General features: G+C 33.1%; 5 protein-coding genes and 1 long non-coding RNA gene across 7 annotated transcripts; 4 read left to right on the top strand and 2 right to left on the bottom strand.

The window, feature by feature from the left end:
- The first annotated feature begins 2091 nt into the window (after nt 1–2091).
- On the top strand, nt 2092–7067 carry LOC105953560 (hypothetical protein). The gene is made up of 7 exons (XM_012977239.2): nt 2092–3089; nt 5004–5134; nt 5231–5348; nt 5683–5784; nt 5901–6016; nt 6136–6290; nt 6388–7067. The coding sequence occupies exons 1-7, from the start codon at nt 2534–2536 to the stop codon at nt 6872–6874; spliced, it is 1665 nt and encodes a 554-aa protein (XP_012832693.2). The 5' UTR covers nt 2092–2533; the 3' UTR covers nt 6875–7067.
- Nucleotides 7068–7276: 209 nt separating this feature from the next.
- On the bottom strand, nt 7277–9093 carry LOC105953570 (BSD domain-containing protein). Its single transcript, XM_012977247.2, has one exon. It carries the CDS (start codon nt 8989–8991, stop codon nt 7570–7572), a length of 1422 nt encoding a protein of 473 aa, XP_012832701.2. The 5' UTR covers nt 8992–9093; the 3' UTR covers nt 7277–7569.
- Nucleotides 9094–9458: 365 nt separating this feature from the next.
- On the top strand, nt 9459–11706 carry LOC148770872 (uncharacterized). Its single transcript, XR_016030667.1, has 3 exons — nt 9459–9507; nt 10465–10603; nt 11273–11706. It is a non-coding gene; the product is annotated as an uncharacterized LOC148770872 (long non-coding RNA).
- Nucleotides 11707–12454: 748 nt separating this feature from the next.
- RRP4 (ribosomal RNA processing 4) lies at nt 12455–15027 on the top strand. Its single transcript, XM_012977252.2, has 7 exons — nt 12455–12705; nt 12787–12888; nt 12986–13031; nt 13285–13374; nt 14112–14177; nt 14310–14378; nt 14492–15027. The coding sequence occupies exons 1-7, from the start codon at nt 12551–12553 to the stop codon at nt 14918–14920; spliced, it is 957 nt and encodes a 318-aa protein (XP_012832706.2). The 5' UTR covers nt 12455–12550; the 3' UTR covers nt 14921–15027.
- Nucleotides 15028–15180: 153 nt separating this feature from the next.
- On the top strand, nt 15181–17069 carry ABP1 (endoplasmic reticulum auxin binding protein 1). 2 transcript variants are annotated; one of them, XM_088816222.1, is made up of 6 exons: nt 15181–15232; nt 15315–15504; nt 15728–15834; nt 16103–16306; nt 16529–16596; nt 16785–17069. In XM_088816222.1, exons 2-6 carry the CDS (start codon nt 15393–15395, stop codon nt 16894–16896), a joined length of 603 nt encoding a protein of 200 aa, XP_088672348.1. In that variant the 5' UTR covers nt 15181–15232; nt 15315–15392; the 3' UTR covers nt 16897–17069. The 2 variants fall into 2 exon arrangements, with proteins under 2 accessions (XP_088672348.1, XP_012832713.2); XM_012977259.2 differs by lacking the exon at nt 15181–15232 and having other exon boundaries at nt 15257–15504.
- RPH1 (resistance to phytophthora 1) lies at nt 17061–18503 on the bottom strand. The gene is made up of 4 exons (XM_012977266.2): nt 18127–18503; nt 17652–17862; nt 17393–17562; nt 17061–17294 (listed from the first exon to the last, which is right to left on the bottom strand). The coding sequence occupies exons 1-4, from the start codon at nt 18418–18420 to the stop codon at nt 17268–17270; spliced, it is 702 nt and encodes a 233-aa protein (XP_012832720.2). The 5' UTR covers nt 18421–18503; the 3' UTR covers nt 17061–17267.
- Nucleotides 18504–24216: the final 5713 nt, after the last annotated feature.

Genomic DNA, 24216 nt, shown 5'->3' with positions numbered 1-24216 from the left:
TGGGTGCCTAATGAAATGTGCATCATTTAAAGATCTATTATTCATCTACACATATTCAATATGCATTTTATTTATTTATGTATAATACATAAATAATTATGATATATTCGTAATTGGATTCATCAAGTGTATATTTGGATGATTGTTCCTTTTTAATGAAAGAAAAAAAAGTGTGGGGTTTATATAGTAAAACTTTTGAGTTAGCGGCCTTCATGTGCAATATTGTTGACTTTATTCGTAAAAGAGGAAACGGAATAACGCATACAGCTTCAGTCGGCTTGGGCTTGTCCTATAATTCGGCTACACTTAGCCGCTGTTAATTTTGTTGTCATTTAATACAATTCATTTTTATAAGGTTTTAAGCTGTTCATTTCCTTTTTAAATATTTAAAAGATAAGGAAAACACTTTACATTATTTTAATCTCAAGTGTTTAAAAGTTATATTTTAAATGAGTAAATTTAATTGTTATATTATATTACTTGTTGATATGGAATCTTTTTCAATTATTCGTTGCATGGCAAATAATATTAGTAATATTTTACTTTAGGGAACAATTATCTTTAGCCTTTGTGAAATTTAACTTTTAAACGTTAAGAAAAGGTATTTTAAAGGCAAAGCATGATATTTAAAATAAATTAATTACCAATACATAATTAATGAATATAAAGTTAAGCAAAAATAATTAGAAAATCGAATTTATAATATCAATTATGTATATAAGTTTTTTCTTGATAAAAATTATGTACATAAGTTAGAAAAGTATATCTTGAAATTGTTTAATTATTATTCCTTTATTAAACTACTTGGGCTACTATAAAATTTGTTGGGAACCTTTAGAACATAGTTAAAAAGTTATACTTCAAAGTTATTTAAATAAAAACATTAAAAAGTAATTAAATGTACTTTACCATTCATAAATAAGTAGCAAGATTCTTGTTAATTCCAATAATTGGTGGAGAATAGCTTGGAACAAATTCTCTTAATAAAGTTACTTTCTTAGCAACTTACTTTAGTAACAAGCCTTTTTTAGAAAGAAAAATAAAATAAAATTCACAAATTCCACTTTTACATTTAAGTAGGAAATAAAACAGCGGTTATGGAACAAAGCAGCGCGCTAATAGAGAAAAGCCGAGCCGAAAGATGGGTCTAAGCCGGCTCGATTTGCAAGTGGGTAGTTTAAATATAAGCCAATGTTGGTGCGGTATGGAATCGTCTACATGTGCGCAACGCTATGCGCCTCTTTGGTGGCCACAAACATACCTAACCCCAACCCACCTGGCCCAGTGGGCCCCTTCCATTAACCTATGCAATCAAAATAAAAATAATAAATAAATAAAATTATTCTAAAAACAAATTTTAATCAATTGGGAATTATTTATTCTACAAATGATTTTTTTTTTACTATTCTAAATTTAATTTTGTTTTTTTTTTTTGTGTTTGTAAACATTGGATTTACAACTTCAGGTTTTTTTATTTTATTTTATTTTATTATAAACGAAAGGCTAATAAGTGACACAAATGTCAACTATGAGATAAAAACTAATTTAATTCGAATTGCTTTGAAATTAATTTCAGGATTCCTCCGCCTGAAAATGACATAATTTAAATTTATCTCCGGTGTACTTTTAGGTGCATGTTGACTACTTTTTAAATACTTTTTTTTTTTCCTTTACTTCAAAATCAAGATGATAATGAATTCAATTAAAATGTATGAAAATGGGATTAATTTTAAAAAAATAATGAATTACGTGATTTATTAGGTAAAGTAATATAAAAATAATAAATATAAAATCTTGTAGATGCTTGGTCGATAAATATTAGATTAACTAAGATAACATGTTAGATGTAATCTTACAGTCTGGATTCCGAATTAATTAAATTGATTTGATTTGTCTTTACCTATTCCATAATAACCATTAATCATTGTGTCCCAACTGCAGTCTTATAAACCATAATTGCCCCTTCTAAAATCATTTTTTTCTAATTTATTTGGGGCCAAATATACATTTATTTTTTTATTATTTATTTATTGAGAACGACGATTCTAAAGAATGGCCATATATTAGAATCTAAAGAATGGATAGTTGATTAAATTTGGAATTAAAATTATTTACTTTTCCTTCCACATGAAATAAAATAAATGATTTATTGATTTAGCATATTTTCTTGATATTGCCACCTTTTTAATATAAAATAAATACATAAAAATATTTTAATATTATTTTTTGCCAAGTCAGCAAACGCGCCCCCACGGGTACGGACATTTCCACAAGGCCTCGGCGAAGCCATATAAAATCCACCTAAACCCAGCAAAGGCCCAAACCCTCGCTTTCATCACCACCTTTTTTCCGCTCTCTAAAAACACATTTCAGAGTGAAAATCTCTATTAATCTGCAGTCTACACCGATTTACAGGCTGACACGTAACGAATCATTCGATACTGAATTTACCATTTCAAAATCGCGTTCAAAAAGTCGGAGGAAAAGTTTCCTTGTTTTTCGCCTGAGAATTACGCTAACCGGAGTGTTCGGAATGCCGCCGGCGGCGTGCGTGTTGCCTCAGGGAGATCGGGTTGCTGTGAAGCCGACGTTCGTTCCCGCGGCGGTGCAGCTTCAGCAGCAGCAGCCTCAGGTTCCGATGATGACGCCTGCATCGGAGGCGTTCGCCAAGGACGCAATCCTCGCCTGGTTTCGCGGCGAGTTCGCGGCGGCCAACGCAATCATCGATGCGCTCTGCGGACACCTGACGCAGCTCGACGACGGCGCGGCGGCGTACGAATCGGCCTTCGCGGCAATTCACCGGCGTAGGTTGAATTGGATCCCGATTCTCCAGATGCAGAGATACTGCTCGATTGCTGACGTGTCGCTGGAGCTCAAAAAAGTCTCGGAGAAGAAGAGCGCGGAGAACAGCCACGTGGACGCGAAGAAGATTGATCAGGTGGTGGCTAACGGTGGCTGTTGTACCGTGGAAATTAATCACAAAGAGAAACAGAGTGAGACGACGAATCTGGAAACCTCTCTGGAGAGTAACGATAACGGCGGAGGTGAGGTGGTGGATGAAGATTTGACGTCCGATATCACTGACACAGGTAATTTAATCACATTCCGATCATTTTCATTAACAAAATCTTCATACCTATGATTTTTAGTAATTTAATTTTATAATTTCTACTCCTTAATTTTGATCCAAACATCCACAACTCTGTTCTAAATAATGCTAAACCAGTAACTGAAAATTAATTAATTTTATGAAATACATTTCTTACTGTTTAATCTTAATGTTGAATTCCGTGACAGTGGATTCTGGTTCCTTCTTCTTCCTGTGTGAAATTTGATTAAATGATTAAGACTGTTATCAACAATGCATTTATGAACGAATCTAGAATTTTCAGCGGTGGGCATGTGTTTGTCTATAGTCCACATTTTTTGTTCAATTTCGATTTCAAACCAAAAAGGAATCAGTACCTAATGTCTCTGTTATTAGGCCTAGTTTAATTTCAAATCTAAGCTCCACTACCTTTATTTACATATTATTTTGGGGTGGATTTATAATTAATATAATTATGAATTTTTTATTATAATATTTGTCACTAATTGTTTATAATAAATAGCGGTTGGTATTTCCCCGAGGATTTGATGGACAGTTTTAGAAAATCAAGATGGGGAAAAGGAAAAAAGTTTGTTGAGGGGGCGTGAACACAGTGTAAGCCAAACGAAAATTATTTGTTTATGGAACAGCAAATTTTTCGATCATTAATTATTAAGGGGAGGGGCAGGTCCACCTGGAAATGTGTGAGGTTCCATTAAAATCGTCTAAATTAATATCTTTCTTTTGACTTTATTTGATGGGCGGCGTGTGGTCTCAGCCGTTGATCTTTGACGGACGGCATGGCTGCGTCTCTTTGCCTTTTTCTCCATGTGCCTTGCCCCACATCTCTCTCTCTCTCTCTCTCTTGTGTCTCTCCCCAATGGGATATTCGGATCCCTATGTTGTTTGTTGTATTCCTCGGTCTTGGTATAATAGTTGAAACTCGGACTCTTCAACTCGTTTGACCTGTTTGTGTCAACTCAATTACGAATTAGGCAAAATCCAAAATGACAGTAAAATTGTTTATTTAAAAAAGCTTACTGTCAAAATTCAATTCTATAAGTAGAAATTCGATTTTAATTTTCGGCAATTATTTTATTTTATTTTGAAACATTTTTCTGAAATTAGAAAAAAAATAGTATTTTGTTTTAAATAGAATATCCGTAAAAAAAGATTTCTGTATGGCGATGATTATGAAAAGGAAGATCCGAATAAATTTATTTAGTAAAAAGATTTTAAAACCATGCCGATTTAGTGCTCGATGAAAGGTGGTGGGGAGCGGCTTTTCTGTTTTGTCTTGGTATGTGAGTGGAACTCGGTACAGCAAATTGGTGCCTTGGTATCTTTTTGTTGTTAGTGAAAAGCTGAGAATGTTTTCAAACGGTAGTGAAAGGGAAATGATGTTAAATTTTGTCCATTTCTTTTATTCTCAGACTGCAATTTGCAAAATGTACTTTATAAAGATATAAGTTTTTAAATATAGAGAAATAAATGAGGTTCTATTGACCTATTTGTGGAGGAGGACAGAAGAAATAATCAAACCTAGATTCATTCGTTAGTCCCAAGATAAATAAATGGTCCATCACTGAACACTGAACACTGAACCTAAGCAGCACTTGCTGTCAGCCTGTCATCGTTTTTTTATTGCATGCATTCTAGGGCAAGTGGGAAATGTGTTTCTTTATTTAAAATATAAAAAAAAAATTTAAAGATGCAAAATTTATATATGCCGTAAATGGGGATTAAGTTATCCGATAAGGCTGATTACAAGTTAATTACTATTGAGTGTAGAATGTCTTGATGATGGTAAAGGAGTACAGACATGAGTCACCAATTTGTCGAATACAAGGCAATAGTATCTTCGTTATTTGCAATATTTTTTGAAATGTTATATTGACTGTTCAATGTACAACAGGATCTCAAGAAGTGCAGCCCTTTTCAGAACATGTAGACATATGTTCCAATCACGAACAATGTGAGGCGCGTCGTGCTCAAATCAAGACAACGAAAGGGTTTGTAGCAAAGGAGCCGCTGAAAGGGCACATGGTATACTAAGAAACTTTTTCTTGACTACTATTTTCGAGTTTCGTTGTGAAAAATAAAAATATGATCTTTGATGGGTATTATTACTATGACTTGTAGGTGAATGTTGTTAGAGGTCTCAAGATACACGAAAACATATTCACCGATGTTGAGATGTCGAAATTGAACGACTTTGTGAACGAATTACGAGTTGCTGGCCAGAGTGGCGATCTCTCAGGTGGATTCTGTGATCCGTGATGCTTTTATGTTAAAAAAAAAAACACTAACTTTCTTTTTGGGGGCAGATGTTATGAGATTGTAAAGGACCATCTTCTATAGGTTTGTTCGAGCAGGTCTGGGCATTCGTTTTTATTTTAAAGATTAAGTACTGTCATTTACGGGTTAGAAGATAGGGCAACATGCTATTAACTTCTTTTTTTTGGTTAAATAAAAAGAATATAAGATATAGAATCAACAGACGTTCATCCGATAAACTTTACTTGCTACGATGTAATTTGCAAGGTCAAAGCTTTCTTGCATAGGTCTAATCTTGTGTTGCCGATTTATTTCAGGGGAGACGTTCATTTTGTATAATCAACAGATGAAAGGAAATAAGAGAGAGTTGATCCAGCTTGGTGTTCCCATTTTCGGGCAGATAAAAGATGAAGAAAGACGTATGGCAATTTTATTTTTATTTTTTTAATTAATGTTTTGATTGACTCGTATTCAGCAGAAAGTTTGCTACTGTTGCTTTCTTTTCTTTTTGACAACATGTTTAATCTTATTATAGGACATATTGAGCCAATACCCGCTCTTCTCCAAGGTGTAATCGAACACCTCGTTCAATGGCGCTTGCTTCCAGAAAACAGGAGACCAAACAGCTGCATCATTAACTTTTTCGACGAGGTATATATTATCGTGGTTACCCCTCTTTGTTTTACTTAACAATGCAATTGAATTCTTCATTTCTACTTCACAATCCCATGCTAGCAAAAATATGAAGCAAATCGATGTTGATCATGTAGGGAGAATATTCTCAGCCATTTCTGAAACCACCTCACTTGGAGCAGCCTATGTCAACTATCCTCCTTTCCGATTCTGTAATGGCTTTTGGCCGCATGCTTGTAAGCGACGGTGAAGGAAATTACAGAGGGCCTTTCATGGTTTCTCCCAAGGAAGGGTATGGTACCTTAGTTAGCCATTTCAATGCATCTAAACGAGGAAAAAAAAAGACACGTATTGAATATTCAGCAATTTAATCAAATAAAATTTCACAGGTCTCTATTAGTCATGAGGGGGCATAGTTCTGATACAGCAAGGCACGTAATGTGTTCATCACCAAATAAGAGGGTTAGCATTAGCTTCTTCAGAGTCCGTTCAGAGGTAGAGGTGGAAAGGAATATTCCATCGGAGATAATAGCTCCTATGTCTACATCAATGACCCTATGGCAACCTGGTGTTCCTACACCGTACAATAATATGCCGAACAATTACAAGCCGATGAATATGATCCCCAAATGGGGTCTCGTGCGGGCCCCAATGGTAATGTTGGCCCCCGTGCGTCCTATGATGGTGGCCCCTAGAAGGATGCCCCGTGGTGGTACAGGTGTTTTCTTGCCGTGGAATGGTGGAACAAGAAAGCATCACGCAAAGCATCTTCCACCACGCGCTCAGAGAGGGAGGTTTCTTGCTCTGCCTTCCTCGTCTGACACGCGTAAAGCCACCACTGAGATAGTTTCTGATTCAGGGGTTAATAGCCCTTAGAGATCTTTTGTCTGTAAGTTTGTGTTTTTGTCAGCAATCTTTCGGAGTTTTCTAATGTAAGTTGGAGTCAGGTGCTGAAAAAAGGTTTGTGCTTTCTAGTTAGGTAGAGGTTTGTGGTTTGGTCCTGTATTGACTTTCTTTTTTTCTTCTTTTTTCTAATGATGAAGTTAAAGGGTTGTGGTTCGTTTGACAATATTACTGTTCAAAATATATATATATATATATATATATATATATATATATATATATATATATATATATATATAGTTGCCAATGTTAAATTGGAAACTGTACTTAGAAAGTATATATATATCTGAAAATATGAAGTTATTATCGAGGTTCAGTAAGCATTAATCAAAGATCTGCTTTTGTAGAAACAAAATGGTTGCACAAAACTCAGAATTGAAAACTGAAACAGTTTCAACATTTAATTACCTGTAAAATGTCTCCGGTCCGAGCCAAATATGAAGCGGAGCTTTGCCACACAAAGAAAAGAGGTAATAAATTCCTCAATTTGGCCAGGAAGAAAGACGAACGAACAAAATAACAAAGAATGAAATGAAATTAATCGGTGTAGCGTATCCATATTTACTTGGTGAGAAGCCATTACGTTGACCTCTGCCGTTTATGAAGTAAAGTGCACTGCAGCACTTGATATTAATTACAGTTACGAATAAACATCGATCCCCCATCAATCAAGCTTTCACTGGCTCGTCATCTTCTTCAATATCCCAATTCAAATCATCATCATCTTCAGCAGCACTCATCCTTTTCCGCAACTCGCCTCTGCTCGGGCTATTGCCATCGGAAGTAGCAGATATTTTTTTCTCATCACCACTACCAGTGTCTTCAATTTCATCCCACCCCAATTCCTCCTCCGCCGCCTTCGACTGGTCAACTTTAGAAGCATCAACTTGTTTACCAGATTCACCCTTCTCCTCCACACTCACTTTCTCCTCATTCTTCCCTTCCGTATCAATTCCTTCGGATTTCACCTTCTCGTCATTCTTCTCTTCCACACTTTCTTCAGATTTCACCTTCTCGTCATTTTTCCCTTCCACACTTCCTTCGGATTCCACCTTCTCAACACTATTCTCTTTCATACGATCTTCTGATTTCACTTCATTCTCGCCCAAAGACACATCCACAACACTCTTTTCACCGACATTTGCGTCGACATTGTCTTTCTCATGTGGCGATCCACTCTTCATACCCTCTTGTTTCAAAACAGGATTCAAATCTTGATCACTTGCTACATTATCTCCATCTCCTTTCACCTTTAGAACACCCGCTCGATCCCCCTCACTACTATCCCCTTCATCATCATCGAAATCCCACGACAACTCCTCTTCATCATCAACAGAAATTGCCCGCTTCACAAGCTTCGCCCTAACACTCTCTTGCAGCTTGAGCTTGTCCACTCTATAAAAATACCTACACCAGAAAGTCTCGTGATCGACGGCACTAGGAACAACCCTTCTATAAATACCCTCCAAAGTTCCATTTTTCTCAATCACACCGTCGATTTCATCCCTATTTTCCTCCAACTCAAACCCTGTTTTCCACTTCATATAATCTTCGACATCCTCCGGCTCTTCGCAGAATGTATTCACATCGCTCTGAATTGCGCTCAGCTGAGACTCGAACCAGCTATACCGACCCGAATTCATGCTCCGGTTAGTGTCTGGAGTCTCAGGTTCCCCATCGGACCCAAACCCTAGGGACTCTTTTGAAATGATCTGGGCCGTCGATTTCAGCACTCCATCCAGCGCGCCCTGTGCAGCCGACGCGCCGGCTTCGATCGAAGCCGGGAGATCCTTCACGGCGCGGCTCGCGGTTTCACGGAATATCTCAGTTTCTTTCTTGAGACCCGACCCGAACTCCGTTAGATCCCTACGGTACGTTTCGATAACCGATTCCGAACGAACCGCGAATGTTTTGATCAAGTCCCCGAAACTCCATCCATTTGCTGGATCACTATCAGACGCATCGCTCGAATCACCATCATCGTCGTCGCGAGGCTGCTGTTTCAGGAGGGAATTCGGGTCGGATTCGTTCAGATCACCGGGTTTGGGAGGATCCGGAACGTCAGATAGTATTGATTTGAAGAAATTCATGGCTGGATTGAAGGATTTCAGGTCTAGGGTTTCTGGGACATTTCCTTTTTTGTTTCAGTCGTCGGTAGGAGATAAAGTTTAATAGTCAAATTTATTTGTATTAATTCCTTAGGGAAATGAGGGATAACCCCCTAATTTTAGAAATATATAGGTATAGGTCCTATGTATTTTTCTTATCTAGTTAAAAATCCAAATTATAATTTTAATTAGTGAGATCCCTGAACAACTTAAAATACCTGTTTTACCCTTTTAATTCTTCAAACCCTAGTTTCTCTCCCACTCATCAGCCGTTACATCTCTCCTCCCTCTCTCTTCTTCTCTCTCGATCCACCACACTCATACGACCACCTCTGCTCCTTTCCCAATCTGCGCCGCCCACAGCCGCTGCTCCCTCCACCGCCTCCCGCCGACGTTGCTTCCTCCGCCGTCGTCCGCCGCTACTGCTCTCTCCGCCGTCGCTGCTCCCTCCGCTGCTGCAGCCGCTGCTCCCCACCGCCGTTTGTATATATAGATCTGGTGTATATATATATATATATATATATATATATATATATATATATATATATATATATATATATATATATATATATATATATATGGAGGAATACAGAACTGTATTCAATGGTACACAATATTACTGATTGAACTTTTTAATTAGGGTTCCTGAACTTTTTAATTAGGATTACGTTCCTTGATAAAAAAAAATCAATTGATTTGCAGTCAATAATTTGTTATTTGTTTTTCAATTTTTTAATTTTAATTTTTAATAGGAATTTTGGCCACTGATTTCAATTTTTTTATTTTTTTTATTTTTTAATAGAAATTTGGCTATTGATGTCCTGTTAAACATTCTGGTGTTAACACTTCAAATATCATCATTTATGATATTATATTGACTATTCAATTGTTCTTCCATAGATATATTGGAAACTTTCTTCTTGATTCTTTCAACACTTAGGTTCTTTTCTATTTATTTACAATTGTCTGTTGTATTCCTGTTCTTTTTAATAATGTATAATGAATGTTGCAACAACATTCGACAACGACAATTGAGGAAAGTAGAACAGAGCATAATTCATTATCTTAAACTGCTGGGAACTTTTTTAGTGGTGTAGATGAATTTTACTTATATACATATATAGTCACATGTGATCGTATACATGTAGTCATATATAGTCACATGTAGTAACAAGAATGAACATAACTACATCTGACTATAGTTGACTACATATAGTCATATCTATTAATGTGCAGTAACAATAATGCACATAACTACTTGTGACTATAGTTCACCGAAGTAAATTTATCAATAAAGTGTTTTTCATTGCTTTTTTGTATTTTTCATGTAATGTAATTTGAATTTTGCAGGTATTTTTTGAGTTCACCAAAGTATTTTTTGTACAGCCATCATCGAATTTTGCAGTTATTTTTTGAGTTTTGGTTTTAATTTTTTTTCTTTTTTTTCGTGTGAAGCTGTGAGTTTAATTTTAGGAGTCGACTTGTACATAAAACTCGATTGTTGTGGCAAGAAATATAATAAAAAAAACTCGTAACTTGTTCCTGGTGGTGGTGCGACAAAACTGACTGTTCATCCATTGAAGGCATAGAAAAGGTAATGAATTTTAATGTGCTTCTTAATATATTGAATCACTGTTTATTGGTCCTCAAATGATTTGTTTACTTTTTTTTTTATACTTGGGAGTATATGTAGATTCGTGATGAGAATATTTTGTTGGTAATATGATATTGATATTTTATTTGTCGAGAATGAAATAGGTGACTACTTTATGTGTGTTTCAACTATTATTTTATCTATGGTGTTCCACTTCAACTTGCTTTGATCTTTGACCTTTGGTTATACGAAGAATAATGACTAGCATACTCTGTTTGTAATTTGATTTTGATAATATAAGCTGTCTCGTATCGCCTGGAGAACAAAGTCAGGTACTTGAAGGGACAAATAAAGTCACATACATGTATATAGTCACATGTGGTCATATACATGTAGTCATATATAGTCATGTGTAGTAACATACAGTAATATATGGTGTAGTCACATATAGTAATATATAGTCACGTGTAGTAACATACACTAATATATGGTGTAGTCACATGTAGTAATATATAGTTATATACAAACTATGTAGTCATGTAGTTATATGTAGTCATGTATGAGTTATGTGGGGAGTATCTATGTATACCAGTAGGTGATAGTGCGTGTGTGCACATTTAAATTTGAAGCAAAATTCGTTGTTTGTTCAACTCTTTTTCGTTTTCACAGGTCTTGGTGTTTGAACTACTATGTAGTAAGTTTTTGCGGAGTGGATTGTGTTCGTTGTTCAAAACAAGCGGTTCTCGTGTTGACAAGTGCTATTTGAGTCAAATTTAGTCGTATAGATAACTGTAGTCATGTATAGTTCCATGTAGTTATATATATATATTTATATACAAGGTATGTGGTTTTTCTGATGTATAGTGATCTTGATGATTGTGCTTTTTTTTCACTTTTTTGTTTGGCATTAAATTATTTATAATATCAAGAATCAAATTTTGAATTTTTTTATTGGTATAGATGATTTTTTATATATATAATCAACGGTTTTTATAATCGATCGACCATAACTTTGGGGTAAAAAAACAGTACATGGCTATATATAACTATACATGACTGTGGTATACTATAGTCATGTGTAGTCAATTTCAGTACAGTAAATTAAAAATAAAAAAAAAACTTAAAAAATTAAAAATTAAAAAAAAATTAAAAAATTAAAAAAATTAAAAAAATTAAAAAAATTAAAAAAAAATAAAAAAAATTAAAAAAAATTAAAAATAGAAAATTAAAAAATATTAAAAAATAAAAAATTAAAAAAATTAAAAAATACAAAAAGTGGGTACGTATAAAAAAATAATAATAAAATAAAAATTTATAATTTTTTATTAAAAAATCTGAAAAAATGATAAATACAGGTCTAAAAATGTGGAGTGCAGTTAGCAATAATGCTGAATGCAGTTGAAAAAGCTGAATGTAGTTGGTTAAAATTTACAAATAAGGGCACAATAGTACTTTTGCCCCTCCAGGGGTGTATCTCAAAAAAAGAATTTTAGGGGTGGACTTATCCCTATATATTTTCCATTCTAGGGGTGTATATCAAATGGCCCCAATTCCTTATTTAATACAGTTAAACTAATCTTAATCTTGTCGGGAAGAATTCGCGCGTGTGCACCACTTCTTGTTGGACTGTGATTTGGGTTTCAAGCCTGTAGATTTATTTATTGGGCTCATCATTTTCTAAGCCCATTTAGGAATAATAAATGAACAGAACATTTCAATAAGTAATGGGAGTTTATTATTATTATTAAAAAGAAAAGAAAAGACAAGTCTTTACTCAAAAAAAAAAAGAAAAGACAAGTCCAAGTAAAAAGCCCAAATATATATCGACCCGGCCCATATTTTTACTAGTGCCCGCTTTCTTTCTTTCCCAAAATTTTCCCAATCGGCAACTAGGGTTTTAGAAGGGTTTGCAAAGCTCGTTTCTTCGTCTTCGTCTTCGTAAGCACAATGAGAGGATTACAGTTGTCATTGAGCAAAGGGCAGAAGCTCAGGCTTGAGAGAGCTTTAGAGAAGTTGGAATCTCTCTCCTCGAAGTCGAATTCCGACGCCTCCGTCACAGTCGCCGACGACATTGCCGTCAACAATGAAGACGCCATCCTCAAGTATTTTCTACTCATTTTATTTTATTTTAAAAATTTGTTAGAAAATGAGCTTATTTTTTGATTCAATTGATGGCGGCGTAGGGGCCATGGGACGACTGAGCTGGACGGTCGTCTGGTGGCGACGCTCTGTGGAGTGGTGGAGCGTGTGAATAAGCTCGTTTATGTTCGTTCACTTAGGGCTAGGTATGTTTCACTATTTTCAATTAAAAACTCTTGATTTTTCCCCAATTTTTTTTTTCAATTTTCAATTTTTTAACCTTTGATTAATTTTGTGTGTTAGATACAAGCCTGAGATCGGCGATATAATCATCGGCCGTGTTATTGAGGTGAAGATAATTAACCCTACTGATTTAATTCGTTATGAAATATTTTCGCTGCTTGAATGATGTTAGAGGGTTTTAATTAATTTTATTTTGTTCTTCATTTTGATGATTTGATTACTTTTGTGATATTGGTCCTTATGTAATCAATTGAGTTTTCGAGTTATCCTCTGATAATCTGCATATATTACGATTGTAAATCATAGCGCCATTCATTTTGGTCACTTCTGAAGTAATATATTTTGTACTTGTTGTGAAGGTTGCACCGAAGCGGTGGAGATTGGAGATCAACTTCAGCCAAGATGCGGTGCTTATGCTTTCTTCAATGAACCTACCAGATGGTATTCAGGTATATCTTTCAATGATTATGGTTTTAACTGTTAGTTCCTCTGATAATTCTGAGAGGTGAAAGCTTGTGAACGGTTGGGTCTGAATCCGTGTTAGTTAAAATTTTATTACACATCCAATTTAATGAATACACAATTTGAGGGCAGTCACCGTCTTGTTTTATTACGTCATTGTAGTTCAAATATCTGTGGGAGTATGATAGTAGTTATATGATTCAGTTCACATCATGTGTAGTGAACTAGGTTTCCATATTAAATTTGTGGCTTTGCCTGATTTGTTTTGGTCATGTTTGTAAGTTTCGTCTCTCTGCTGCCTGGAAATATTGTTGTTAATACCTTTTCTTGTTATAAATTTATGACATTGGTTGTAATTTAGTTTTTTTGCTATTACAGTTTAATGATATTTTTTCTAGTATTTGTTATGTTTTCTAAAGAAATAAAGACAAAGGAAATTGTATCAACCTCTTGAATTAAATATTGAAATTGGAGCAAATTGACTGTCCTATGAATGAAATGCGAGGTTATAATTAGAAAATTAATATCATTTACTTATATGTTGGGACTCTTAGTAGTAAGAATATGCTGGTTCGTCAAGCCTTTTTCCTGCCGATACATTCTTTCATTTGATTGTGTAGAATTCCCTTATGGTTATAGTTGACCTTAGTTGCAACCAGTGATGGTCATTTTCTGACTCATTTTTTGAATTTCTAGCCTCATCCTGTGCTTTTTGCTTTTTCAGAGACGAAGAACTGCAGTTGATGAACTCAACATGCGTAGCATATTTGAAGAAAGCGATGTTATCTGCGTAAGTTCTTCAATGTTTAAGTGTATTGACAACTATGATCTGTCTCCATTTTAATGCTAAAAAAGTATCGAAGGATATACTTCGACTTGAGTTTTCCCTTTTTAGTTCCTAATATACTATAAATGAATTCAGGCCGAAGTTCGTGGTTTCCAGCATGACGGCTGCCTTCACCTACAAGCAAGAAGCCAAAAGTATGGAAAGGTATTGTTTCTTTTGTTGTTTGATTAACCACTAATATTTTCCATTTTCATCTAATATAGTTGGTTTCTTATTTACGATTGTGTTTTTTATTTTTTTTTAATTTTTTATTACAGCTGAAGAGGGGTCAACTTCTTACAATCCCTCCTTATCTAGTGAAGAAGCGTAAGCAGCATTTCCACCATCTAGACCAATACGGAATTGACTTAATACTAGGTTGCAATGGATTTGTTTGGGTCGGCGAACATGTTGAAGTGAGAGACGAAATGGTAGAGGATCTACCAAACAAATCCGAGCAAGAAAATGAAGAAGTGGAAGAAACTTATACGCCACTCGATACTCGGGAGAATATATGCAGGGCAGCCAACGCTGTACGAGTGATGTCGACATTAGGGTTTATGATTACTGTTGAAGTTGTAACCGAAATCGTTAGTCTAAGTAGGTCTTTGAATCTCGACACACACGAGATGCTTGGTGCGGAGTTTTATGTACTAGTTGCTGAGAAAGAAGCTGAACGAAGAAGCTTGTCGAAGAGAAGGAAATGATTTTCTTTTTTTTTACAGAAGATTTGTCTCTGTAATACATGCATGCTTGTACTCAAACACAATTTAATTTAAAGTAGTGAATTGTGACCCGTGTGAAAAGACAACAATACCCAGCGTTTTCTTTAAAAGTCTCAACTTAAAAAGGTCATTTTCAAATTTAAGGTATTAAATTGGATTTTTGTAATTGCATGGGGGTTAAATTGCAATTTTTTTAAAACTTAATTACTTTTTAATTATAAAAACACTGTGGGCTCTTAATCATTCACTTAAGCAATAATGACGAAATAAAAGGGCCAATGAAATAAAGAGCAGGTGAAATCTTACTATTCACATCCTAATATATGTTGCAATCAGATCTCCAAATATATGTTAATTACATTTTCTCCCCTTTCAGGACACTGTATTTGAGAGCTAACAGAGTTGCACAAAGAAGCATTCAAAAGTCAAAAGAGAAGCACAAACAAATCAAGCAATGATATTTTTGCAGGCACGGATTATGGGCTGCGAAATGCTCATTTTGTTTGCCGCCCTTCTACTTTCAGCTGCCGCCGCCGCCGCCGATGGTTCTGTCTGCGCCACCGACGGCAAGTCTTTAGTTTCTAGTTTCTATTTTCTTTTCGTTTCTCTTGGCGAAATATTTATATTTGTTTGTTCTCGAATTCAATTTTGGATTTTGCTATTACCGTTTCAGTCATTTTAACAAACAGTTGGTGTGCTTGAAAATTAAGTCCACAATTTGACCTATCCTTTTGTAAGTACTAGGGAGTGTGATCTTGTTGTTTGTTTGTTTTGCGATTTGAAATTTAGGGATTCCTATTGTTCGGAATATCAGTGAGATCAAACAGGATAGCTTCCCTATTCCCGGTTTATCTCATATCACTGTTGCCGGTGCACTCGAGCATGGTTTTAAAGAGGTAAAAAAGTTGTTTTTGATCTTTCATTATGAATAGGTTGTGATTATATTTCCCGCTCATAATTTCCTTTTTCGGAACAAAAGCAACCAGCATTTAAAATCAATTCAGTCTATTTGTCAAATAGATCACATTTGTGTTTGAAATGCAAATCCGTTGAAAGGCCTTAGTTTTGCATTTTTTTTTTCGTCCTTGAGTTGTTAAACGATTGTGTTGTTTGTTTTTTTTGTCATCTTTAAATAATTACGGTTATTATCATGCTTTAAGACAGGTTGAAGTATGGCTGGAAACAGTTGCTCCAGGAGGTGGAACACCGATCCACAGGCATTCGTGTGAGGAAGTGTTTGTGGTTCTAAAGGGCAGTGGCACGTTATATCTTGCCTCCAACTCGCATCTAAAATATCCCGGCACTCCTCAAGAGTTTCCAATTTTTGCAAACAGCACCTTCCACATTCCGGTCAACGATGTTCATCGGGTACACTTTGCTAACTTTTCTTGATTGATGTTTTACATGCATCTTACGTTATTTGTCGCACATGTTGATACTAAAGTTTTATATGGAAGGCGTCAACAAAAAAGCAAACACCTAAACATGCCGTAAACATCTTAGTTTCATTGCACTTGATGGGCTATGGCAGGTTATGATTTCGATTGTATCGAGTTTTTGATGTATTCGAATTTCTGGTCTATATAACAGGTCTGGAATACGAACGAGCACGAGGATCTACAATTTCTAGTTGTCATATCTAGGCCACCAATGAAAGTGTAAGCAGCTACTTGCAATTTTTCTGTCTCTAAAACTCAAGTCTTGATCTCCATAGCGAGTTTGTCGCAGATCCTCTGTTTGATTTTTATACGTCGCGTTTTTATGGTTCCGGAGAGACCCCGTTGTATAAGTGCAATTTAAACTTACTTCCGTGATGTAAGCATTGAGTTTTGGTGTATGATTTCAGGTTTATATACGACGATTGGTCAATGCCACACAGTGCTGCAAAATTGAAATTCCCGTTATTTTGGGATGAGAAGTGCTATCAACAAACGCCTCCCGCAAAAGACGAGCTTTGATCTTTCAATGTAGAGAATCATATGCCACTACAATGTTGTTCTGCTGTGTGTGATTCGGGTTTTTTTTCCATGTGAAAAAATCTTTTGCTTTCACTGATCAGTGTGTTCACACTTCTATATGTAATAATGGATTTTTAATAAAAACATGACTGTAAATGAAATACTTTTGTTGATGTTTTATCCACATTTTATTATGTTCAATAATGCAATCACATTGTCAAATAAATTTGATTTAAAACAACTGAATGGATAAATCTTTGAAGGTACAAAATTTGAATACAACAAGAATATATATATATATATGTACCACCTCTTTCCTATGTCAGAGCAACATTTGTCACACATTAAAAACACTTGTTCTTGTACAAATATCACTCTTTCTGCGAAAGCCATCCAAGCTGTACAAAAAACGTTCAAAGAAAATGTTGTTTTACATATATATATATATATATGTGCAGATAAAGACTTATTAAACAAATGAATATATAATATATACCTTCCATGCATACATTCCGAAGAAGGCAACGGTATCTGCCGACCAAACAACAGCAAACGATTTCAAGAAAAACGGGATTACGACGTTGATTAACGGAACAAGTATGAATAGATAATTGAGTGCTTCTTTCTCGTTCTTTGAGCAGTCCCGCGCACGAAGTGAAGGAATAGCTGAAACAATTAGCAAGAGTGTGTCGATATTGTATATAAAGCGGAACGAACCAAACAGATTCTACTAAATGAAGGAAGAAATTGCTTACTGAACATCCAAATGGACCACATTCCCATTAGTCTCCAAATATCGGGTTCGTTTGAGGGGAAGATGAGATTGTAAGAGAGAGCTCCCCCTATTAATAGAGACGCGTACGCTTGAACCTCGAACACCGTGTATAGAACGCTTCCCGGTACAGCTGGATTTTTCGTTGCGGTCGAAGCTCGTGGTGCAAAGGTTGCTGCTGTTTTTTGAACAACCTGTTGGAATGAGATATAATTATAATCTCTATACAATTTATTCATAATATTTATTTATTACCTCTAATTAGAAATAATAACTGAAATAAAATCAAAGCATATTCCAATAATAGTTCATTTGTTCATTCATGATACACTAAATCAAGCAACGAAATTCAGCGGAACACACAAACTGGCAGTTGATATTAACTAATGAGAACAATAAAAATAAAATAAAAATAAAAATAAAAATAAAAATGCAAACAGCAGAGAAAAAGACTCGACCTTTTTAATATCTTTATCGAGTGAAGGAGAAGAAGCAGATGAGGGCCCACTGTAATTCTTGCTCGATTCTTCAGTTTCTTCTTCTTCTTCTTCTTCTTCTTCTTCGTCTTTAAACCCTTGTTCTGTTTTTGTGCCTAGCCCATTTGAACTCGCTCGTATTCTCAAAATTCTGACTGGAAATTGGGTATTGATGAATGCAGTATTTCTGCGAACTGAAAATAATACTGTTTTTTTGGGGGAAAATCTAGAAATTCGACCGTTGCAGAGAGACGTTGAGGCCAACGCGCCGCTCATGTTTGTCTGGTTAACGTTGTTAATGGGAACTGATAATTTTTGTGAGGTGAGGGAACAATTCCTCAAAACGGACACTGAAACGACGTCGCTTTTATCTTTTTATCAAACTCCCTACCGACGTCGTTTCGTTCTCTTTTTTCCCGTTTTAAGTGAAGCCCACATAATACTTTGAGGGGCCCAAAAGGCTGAATAAATGGTAATTTACAAGAATACCCATCAGGCCCAAGAGGAGATGTTGTACTAAATAATAATGGATCCAGCCAATTAGCCCAAGGAAAAAGAGTTTTCAATTTATTTATTTTTTATTTTTTTATTTTGAAAAAATAATATTTTTATGTGGCTGTAATGAAGTGACGATTAATTTGTAAATGTTTTGGCCTACCAATGACAATTGTTTCCACTCTGTTGTACGTTTTATGAGAGAGTGTGTGATAAGATCGAGAAACATTTGGGTTAAGGTTTTAGCTGGCAAATTTAATATTAATATTATCTGACTACTTAATAATGAAGAGACTTTTATTAGACCCTTGTCGTTAATTCCCTTTGTTAGTTGTTAGTTGTAACAACACACACATATGACACATGTATATTTATATGTACATATAATATAACTGTATCTATATCTCTCTCTCTCTCTCTCTCTCTCTCTCTCTCTCTATCTATCTCTCACACACACAGTGATACACACTAGCTAGCTAACATGTTGTTTAATTTGTGACAGAGATGATTTGCAGTATTTTAGAGAACGAGGGCAATTAATTAATAATCATTTTTTGTGTGATTTATGATCACATAATTAATTCTTTGTTATATATGGTGGTGAAATTAATTAAGGTCATGACAGTGATATGCATATATGATACTCTCTCTCTCTCTCTCTCTCTCTCTCACACTGTAACACACACACACAAACACACATTATTAATATAAAGTTTTTGTCCAATCCGTTTGGCATCTTCCAGACTATGTAACCTTTCCAGCCAATTAGTCAATAATAAACAATTTAAACATATACATATATGAGGGAGCCTTTAATCATATATTAATGGTGTGCTTCCTATCATTTTATGGACTCTTGATTAAAAATTTATGCCTCGTTAGATTGTGGAGATTAATCCAAATTAACTAGAATAGTTCGACTTTGTTTAATGTCTGGTAAATCCAGTAACTTCTCGGGTCGATAGGAATATATCGTATTATCATACTTATCTTGTCTTTTAGACGGTTTTTCTATTATACCTTTTACGATTCAATAAATAATTGGGTTTCATAAAACCAAACGAGGCTTTAATATAATAATATCTATATAATCTATATATAATATATAAAAGTTGAATTCCATAGCTAATTGATTGACATTTGTCAATTTCAATTGATGACATGTCCTCAATTTCATCCCAAGTGGCAAATTGATTGGTGGAAATAAATCATCAAAAAACATGTCATCATTTTCCAAAATTAAAGGTAATTAAATATATTTAATTATTTTATTAATATATTTATATCCTACCATTTATAAAATGCTCTAAATATATCAACTTTCTTGGAAACCCTAAATAGATTTATTTTTGAATTTAATTTTATAATTAATTTAATTTGAATTTAGTTAAATTCGATTTAAAATCTTCCCTTATTATAATTGCATGATTGGTGGTGTTACGAATTTTTTTAATTTTAATTCATAAACATGGATTTATATTAAAAAAAAATATTGCAGAATAAATTATTTGATATTATACATTTTACATGAACATGACTAGAGAATATGTATTTTTTTTACTAATTTAATATTGTATATTAATATTATCTGTAAAAAAGAAAGATACATGTTTGAATTTACTATCTTGCGAAAATTGACACTATTTGTTATGCCATGTGTAGAGTAATGTACTCCCAATTATTTACCATATTGAAAATTATACGACATGAATTTCATGTTATTATTTAAATAACTATTTTTTCTTCACTGAATTCAGTGACAATAAATTTTACGATTGATTTAACTTTTTAAATTATATAGTAATTAAAATACAAATTTTATCATGATTATACTAATAAAATGAATTACCTAAGTTAAGTTTAATTAATTAATAAAAAAAACACAAATTGATTTTATTTATTTCAAAATATAATAATTTTAAATCTTTGGTATTAAATTCGTTTATCCACTTTATTTAATGGCTAACATTAAAAATATCAATTGTTTTGTTTAAAATGTATAATGATCGTATATACTATATATTGCATTCCACTAATAAGTATTTTATTATAACTCTAATAAATATAATTAAGTAAATATCTACAGCAACTCCAACCCAAAAGTATCAAAATGAGTTTGCAAATATTTATGTGTTATTTAATATTTTATTTTGATATTTATCTAAATGTATTTGCTCCAACCATAGGTATTAAATAGTTGTTAATTAAATATATCTAACTGCCACATGTTATTTTCTAAATGGATAGTGAGGTGATTAAATTCATAACTCATGTTTGATATTTTATTCTGCATGATTGCATAATGTATTTTTACATTCTGAAAGATGAAATATCAAAATACCTCATTTTATAACTCTATTAGAATTAAAAATTACTATTTTGAAGTATAAAAATGGTGGTTAAATGTTTTGATAGCTCATTTAATAATCCCACTCGAAGTGCTCTTGCCGTAAATAGTTTATATTAATAATTCTCCTAATGTTTGTTTCCGTCTTACATCGACCCCCTTATGGTATGATTTTTCAAGGAATTTTTTTATTACGTGGAACATTCCAATAATGCTTATTATACCCTGCACACACGACATTTTTTTATGGTACTTTTTAAAGGCAAAAATTACCATCAGGTGAACTTTAGACGAAATCTTTATTTTTCTTAAATAACACTTTCACAAAATTTTATTATTACCATGACCACCCCTGAGGGTAATTTTTGAGTTTAAAAAGTACAATAAAAGAAATGTCACGTCTGCAAGGGTAGACTCCATATTTTTTGGGACATTACATGGAATAAAAAAAATTCCGTAAAAAATCACACCATAAGGGGGTCGTGTAAGACAGAAACAAACATCAGTGGGATTTTGGGGGTGTTTTCTGTAATTTAGGTGGGGTGTTTTCTGTAAGTGGGGGTGTTTTCTGTAATTTAGCCTAAGTTCAGGAGTATTTTCATAATTTATCTTATTAACAATGATTATTGTTCTTTTACGTCTTAACGTTTGCTTATACCCTTATGATATTTTAGATAATATAATTAAATATTAATTTCTAATATATTTAATTAGGGCTGGGCATTTGGGATCGGGATTCGGGATCCCGTCCCGTCCCGATCGGAATTTTACTATTTGGGACTAAAACTTCGGGAATTCGGGATTACGGGATTCGGGATTGGGATTAGGAACAAAAACGGGATCGGTATTAGGGAATTGGTTCAATCCCGATCGGGATATTTTAATCCCGAATTGGTAAAAAAAAACTAATAAATACACACACACACACACACACACACACACACACACACACACACACACACACACACACACACATATATATATATATATATATATATATATATATATATATATATATATATATATATATATATATATATATATATATATATATATATATATATATATATATATATATATATATATATATATATTGTCAAGGAGATGAGAAATACAATACAAAATATATTGTTTCAACTTATTTTTTAAATTTTTAAAATTTTATTTGTTCCAAGTTTTGTGGTAAAATTAAATAAGGCAAGAACAATAGTATGTATATAATATATTCAAGTTGGTTTAGTGTATAAAATAATACTAATGGAAAAAAGATGCAATATTTCTTAGTTTTTAGGCAAAATATGGGATTTTCCGATCCCAATCCCGATTCCCGAAATATTTAGGGATACCGATATAATCGGGATTTAATAGTTTGGGACGGGATTGGGATTTAAAATTTCTATCCCGAATCCCGAAATCCGATCCCGAAAATCTCGAATTCTCGAAATCCCGTCCCGAACTCACCCCTATATTTAATATGTGTTTTTTATGGTTCAGCTACCACACATAAGAAATTTGATATAAATGTTCGAGATTGAATATAATTGTTTTTTTATACTAAATAATAGATCATTGCAAAAACAATTGTTGCAAAATCAGAATTTGTGATTAATATAAGTAGTAGAATTATAATTATAATTAAGATTCTTGAATTAGTATTAGTATTAATACTAGAAATAGGATTCAGATTGTAATTAGGATTAATAAAATATTAGGATTATGATTAATATTAGTATTATAATTATAATTAAGATTATGATTATGCTTAGTACGATAATTAGTGACATGCATTAGTATTAGGATAATGATTAGCATTAGGATTGGGATTAGAATCATAATTAAGATTAGAATTAGAATTAACATTAGCATTATTAGTATTAAAAGTATTAGGCTTATGATTAGTGTTAGGAATAGGATTATGATTAGGATTACGATTAGAACTATGATTAGTGTTATGAATAGAATTCAGAATACGATAAGGATTTGGATAATATTAGAATTACAATCATAATTAGCATATCTATATTAGCATTAACATTAACAATATTAACATATTAGTATTAGTTATAATATTAATAATAGTATTAGTATTAATATTAGTATTTGTAATAGTATAAGTATTGGTATTAGTATTAGTATTAGTATTAGTATTAGTATTAGTATTAGTATTAGTATTAGTATTAGTATTAGTATTAGTATTAGTATTAGTATTAGTATTAGTATTAGTATTAGTATTAGTATTAGTATTAGTATTAGTATTAGTATTAGTATTAGTATTAATATTAGTATTAGTGTTAGTATTAGTATTAATACAAATATTAGTATTAACATAAGTATAAGTATCCGTATCAATATTATTATCGGTATCAGTATAAGTATCAGTATCAGTATCGGTACCACAATATGTATCAGTACCAATATCAGTACCAGTATCAGTATCATTATTAGTTTCAGTATCAATATCGGTATCAGTATCAATATGATCAGTATCAGTATCAGTATCAGTATCAGTATCAGTATCGGTATACGTATATGTATTATGTATCATTAGCATTAGATCATTAGCATTAAAATTAGTTTTAACATTTATATTAGTATTAGTAATAGTATTATTAATAGTATTATTATCAATATTAGTATTAATATTACAATTAGTAATAATATTAGTATTAGTACTAATATTAGTATTAATATCAGTATAAGTATCCGTATCAGTATTAATATCGATATCAATACCAGTATCAGTATAAGTGTCAGTATCGGTATCAATATCAATATCAGTATATGTATCAATATCGGTATCAGTTTTAGTATCAATATCAGTATGGGTATCAATATTAGTATCAATTTCAGTATCAGTATCAATATTAATATTAGTATCAATATTATTAGTATAATATTAGTATTAGTATTAGTATTTTTATCAGCATCAATATCAGTATGAGTAACAATATTAATATCAATATTAGTATGAGTATCAGTATTAGTAATAGTATTAGTATAAACATTAATATTACTATGAGTATCGATATGACTATCAACATCAGTATCATTATTAATATCAGTATCAATATCATTATCAGTATCAGTGTCAGTATCAGTATCAGTATCAGTATCAGTATCAGTATCAGTATCAGTATCAGTATCAGTATCAATATTTGTATCAATATCAGTAAGTATTAGTATTAGTATTAGTATTAGTATTAGTATTAGTATTAGTATTAGTATTAGTA

Source organism: Erythranthe guttata, chromosome 4 (genome assembly GCF_056151865.1).
Source record: "Erythranthe guttata isolate IM_541 chromosome 4, IM_541, whole genome shotgun sequence".
Lineage (NCBI taxonomy): Eukaryota > Viridiplantae > Streptophyta > Magnoliopsida > Lamiales > Phrymaceae > Erythranthe > Erythranthe guttata.
This window is presented reverse-complemented; position numbering and strand designations above follow the sequence as displayed.